Here is a 5000-nt window from a genome sequence, read left to right as displayed (position 1 = left end):
CGGAGAATATTTCGTCCTAAAGTGGCCAACAAGACTGGAGACCCAGATCAAATTCCTTTTAAGCAGGAGACTATTTCAGAAGTTAGCAATCCTGCCGGCTGTTTTCCTGGAAATTTGGCTGGGAAAACATAACGAAAATTCATCCAAGGGTTTTTGTGTGGTTTTTTTTTAAAGGATCTCGCCTAAAAACCCGGCGGCTCCCACCGGTTACTATGCTTGAGCCCATCCCCTCTTCCCCCTTCCCCCAAAAGAGCCACATTTCTCCAAACAGCCGAACTTCAGGATTTATTCCTAGTCAAGAAGGAGTCAAATCATCGAATGGTGTCGTATATATAATTTTTTTTTTACCCTTCCCACATCCATGGTTTTTTTATTTTATTTTAATTGAACAGAAAGAAAAAACACGCAGGACATAACACCCTGGTTTTAAAACAAAAAATCCCCCCTTTCTGGCCAAACGTGGTTGCCAGCCCCCACTTTGGCACGACGGTTTCAAAGTTCAGCCAAGGTCACGCGTGGATTTGCGCGGCGCCTCGGCTTGGAAAAGGGGGGGTGCGCGCCCACGCTGCGCCCCTCACATCGAAATCATGACTCTAACCTCGCTTTCGTAGAGGTCAGGGATGCGGCCTATAGGGGACTGAATCATTTTGACGCTGTTTTTCCCGAAGAGGTGATACTCGTATTCTACCAGTTGTTCCCAGAAACCGAGATTGGGCCGGATGACGGGACGGCAGGATTTCACCCAATCGTGGGCGTTGTACAAAGACATGGAGTGGTACTTCATCAGGTAGGCGATGCACAGGGCCGCTGAGCGGCTGACCCCAGCGGCGCAGTGCACTAGGGTCCGGCCCTGATTCCGGTCGACCGCCTGGATCTTATCGGCTACGGGGTCGAAGAAGTCATAAATGCGGGCGGAGGGGTAGTCCAGGACGGGGACGTGGATGTAGTAAATGTCTGGGAAGTAAGTGTTGACCACTTCCACCGTGGCGTTGATTACGGTGGTGATGCGGTTAGCGTAGAGGAAGAGTTTGTTGTTCGCCGCCTCGCCATTGCTGATGAAGAGGCTGTTGGTGATGCGGGACAAGCCGTAGACCGACGGGTTCCTGAAAAGGATGGGTATGGCGCCAAAGACTGCGTTCATCAAGGCGAGCGTTAGATGACCGATGCAGGGGAAGGCGGCATCATTTTTTGGGGGCTGAAGGGAGCTGAGGAAGGGGGAAAAAAAGAGGAAAGAAAGGGAAGGGGGGAATTCTTAAACCATGGGTCAAAAGAAGCAGGAGGATTCTGGGGTCCTGGTCGCTCTGAGCTTGGCTGTTTTCTGCCCGATTTTCCATGACCCAACTAGGCAACGTCATCAGTGCTGGGAGGGAGAGGTGGTGGTTTGTGGGGCCTTTGGTGCTCTCTGAGCTTCATTGATATCTTGCGGACATTTTATGACCCAACTAGGGAACATTATCAGTGCTAGAAGAGAGTGAAGCTTACAGGGAGGAGGAGGAGGTGGTGGAGGTGGAGGTGGAGGAGGAGGAGGAGGTGGAGGAGGTGGAGGAGGAGGAGGAGGAGGAGGAGGATGACTGTGGGGCCTTTGGTCTGAGCTTGGTTGTTTTCTGGCAGACGTTTCATCACCCAACTAGGTAACGTCATCAGTTCTAGAAGGGAATGGGATTTGTCAAGAGGAAGAGAAGGAAAGGGAAAATGGAGGTGGAAATGGCGGAGGAGGAGGAGGAGGAGGAGGAGGAGGAGGAGGAGGAGGAGGAGGAGGACAACGACTGTGGGGTTCTGGGTGCTCTCTGAGCTGGCTTGTTTTCTTCAAGACATTTCATGGCCCAACACGGTAACGTCATCAGTGCTAGAAGGGAGTGGGGTTTGGGGAGGGGGAGTTTGCCTGTCTGTCTCTCAGAGCCATACCTTCTGTCAGTTCTCCTGAAGCTCATCTCTATGATAAAGCTATATCCCAGGGCATCGTCATTATCCAAAGCTTTGGAGTGCCCCATGGACCAGGCCCCATGGCACTCAGCCATTCCCTTCGCTATTTAGATCTATTCCCATCAGACAGGCCCCAGTCTCTGCCTTCCAAGTGGGTGCCCTTTTTTATAGAGCGATGCGTTCAGAGGCATGGCGGGACATGTGGCAGCCATCCTCCTCCCCCTGCCCCCCTCCCCAACCGGGGGTGGGGTGGGGCCTCGGCCCCTTTTAAAACCCCTACCTTTCCAAAGATGCCTTTCCAGGGAAACTTCACATGTCTTTCGTCTCCCCAGCTGCGTGGAAACTTGCGAAGGGTATATACCTGGGAAGAAGGAAGCGTGGGGTGAGGGAGGGCTGGGGGCGCAAAGGAAGCACCCCCGGGACATTTATGCAACACACACAACCAGCCTTCTCTTGGATATGGGGCTAAGGGAGTTTAAGCGCATCGTGGTTGATTAGAATGGTTCCACCACAAAACCGCGGAGGACAAAATCGCACTCGACGAAAGCGCGCATTTGACGTCATCACAGCGCGACGAAAACATCGCGCTGTGATCGAAAAATGTAAAAATAAAGCGAAAACCTTACCCTAACCCCCCCCAAACCTAACCCTAAACCTAACCCTAAACCTAACCCTTAACCTAACCCTAAATCTAACCCTAAACGTAACCCTTAACCTAACGCTAAACCTAACGCTAACCCTTAACCTAACGCTAAACGTAACCCTAACGCTCTAAACCTAACCCTAACCCTTAACCTAACCCTAACCCTAACCCTAAACCTAACCCTTACCTTTATGTGAATTGGCTTGCTTTCATTTTAATTTTATTTCAATTTTTAATTTTTTTCGTTGCGCTGTGATGACGTCAAATGTGCGCTTTCGTCGATTGCGCTTTTGTGGACCGCGGTTTTGACGGGTCACGACACACACAACCGGCCTTCTCTTGGTTATGGGGATAAGGAAGTTTAAGCACATCGTGGTTGATTAGAACATTGGCTGTCCATCATTTCCAATTCTGTTTTCCGCCCCCCAAAAAAACCCTTTAAGACTTCAACTCCCAGAATCCCCCAGCGGATGTACCAGTGGGGGAATTCTGGGAGTTGAGGTCCAGATATCTTGAAGTAACCACGATTGGAGAGGGGGGGGGAACCAGTTCTAAGGGGAGCGGTGTGGTTAGCCCCAAGAGGCGTCGGCTGGCTGCACCGGCCTCCATGTTGCATTCTTACTTTATATACACAACGGCCACGTGGAATTGTGTCCTGTTGTGGTTTTTCACACAAGGGGATTGTTTGGCTGCTTATCTTGAAAATGTGCCTCCCCCCCAGAGAAGACAAGGAGGGGCATTGGGTGCCGAAGCCTGAATTTCGCACCCCTGCCTCAAACTGGGCGAGATCTGGGAGGTGTTAACCAGGGTCAAAATTCTCTAAAAATAGGAGTTTTCGACCTTGGGCACTTGAAGACTTGTGGACTTCAACTCCCAGAATTCCCCAGCTGGATGGCTGGGGAATTCTGGGAGTTGAAGTCCACAAGTCTTCAATGTCCAAAGTTGGAGACCCCTAGCTCTAAAAAGACCCCTCACTCAACTCCTTCAGCCATCACTCTCTTTGCCTTCGGTGCTTCTGGTCCAGCCCTTGTGGTCCACATTACTCGTCCAGCCTTTCTTTCCTCCACAATTGTGGGAAAGTGTAGCTAGGTTAACAGGTAAACAGGGTTGGAAGGTACCTTGGAGGTCATCTAGTCCAACCCTCTGCTCGGCGCAAAAGACCTATACTACAGTAGTGGCCAAAATTGTGGAAACCTCTTGGGGAAAGTAAAGTATTTTTGAGGTTTGATGGCTAATAACACCTTGTTTTTTGGGGGAGTAGCACTAAAAAATTATACGTCAATGGAAAGATACTTGAATTCAAGTATCTTTCCATTGACGTATAATTTTTTAGTGCTACTCTCCCAAAAAACAAGGTGTTATTAGCCATCAAACCTCAAAAATACTTTAACGCAGCAAAGTATGTTCAATTATCTGTATTCTATGAAAAGTTATAGCCAAATATAGCGAGCAATAAAACCCAGTTAATAAAAGCAATCATTCCGTATTAGTTTCACATTATAACAGCTGCAAAACTCCAAGATTTGGTTCACACTGCGGGAAGACATATTAAGGCCGTAATTCATCGTAAAGGTTACCCAACTATTTAACGGACATGGTGATCATTTTTGTATATCTCTTTTTTTTAAAAAAATGGTGATCATTTTTTAAAATATTTCATCTTTTTTTACCTGTTTCACTTTTCTTCTTTATAACTGCCATTCTAATAGCAAACTCTTCATAAACGTTATTGCATTTCATAGAACTTTTGATAGAATACAGATATAATTGAACGAACTTCGTTGCATTACATTCTCGATTAAATTTAGTTTTCGTTTAGTTTAGTTTTCACTTTATTTGTATGCCGCCCTTTTCCCTGGGGGGACTCAGGGCGGCTCACAGTTCAATCATCTTTCCAGGGATATATAATTTTTATGGTGCTACTCCTCCCCCCCCAAATAAATAAAAGTGGTGTTATTAGCCATCAAATCTCAAAAATACTGTACGCTTTTCCCAAAAAGTTTCCACAATTTTTGGCCACTCCTGTAGGGATTCGAACCGCCGACCTTTCTGAAGCGTCTTAGCCCCTGAGCCCCTGGACTCCTGAGCCCATCCTCCTTGGCCTGGATGGCTGGGGATACTGGGAACCGTCTTCCCACACCCCTGAGGCCGGGGTGTGCATTTCCCAGGGCAGATGGACAGGTACCCCTTGCCCAGCCAGGATGGAGAGTCGCTTGGTCCAGCAGGGGGGAAGAAGAATGCTTTGGGGAGCGCCAGGTGAGCTCAGGTAGGCTGCTCTTGCCCCTGGAGGCTCCATCCCTTGTCTTACCCTCACCCGCCCCGCGGGGACGCGGTGTCTCGCTTTCTCTCTCGGCCGTCGGGTCGCCGCAGCCTCCGGAGCAGAAGGCGCCGCGCGAAGAAGATGCCCCGAGCCCGGCGGGGGGGTTTCCGCGGC

At 49.3% G+C, this 5000-nt stretch overlaps 1 protein-coding gene across 1 annotated transcript; it reads right to left on the bottom strand.

Annotated features, from left to right (window-relative positions):
* Positions 1-574: 574 nt before the first annotated feature.
* DUSP18 (dual specificity phosphatase 18) lies at positions 575-1185 on the bottom strand. Its single transcript, XM_032230012.1, has one exon. The coding sequence runs from the start codon at positions 1139-1141 to the stop codon at positions 575-577; it is 567 nt and encodes a 188-aa protein (XP_032085903.1). The 5' UTR covers positions 1142-1185.
* Positions 1186-5000: the final 3815 nt, after the last annotated feature.

Source organism: Thamnophis elegans, chromosome 13 (assembly GCF_009769535.1).
Source record: "Thamnophis elegans isolate rThaEle1 chromosome 13, rThaEle1.pri, whole genome shotgun sequence".
In the NCBI taxonomy this organism is placed as follows: domain Eukaryota; kingdom Metazoa; phylum Chordata; class Lepidosauria; order Squamata; family Colubridae; genus Thamnophis; species Thamnophis elegans.
This window is presented reverse-complemented; position numbering and strand designations above follow the sequence as displayed.

Coding starts and splice junctions, on each gene's coding strand:
- DUSP18 (XM_032230012.1), bottom strand. CDS start 1,141: ATGAACGCAGTCTTTGGCGCCATACCCATCCTTTTCAGGAACCCGTCG.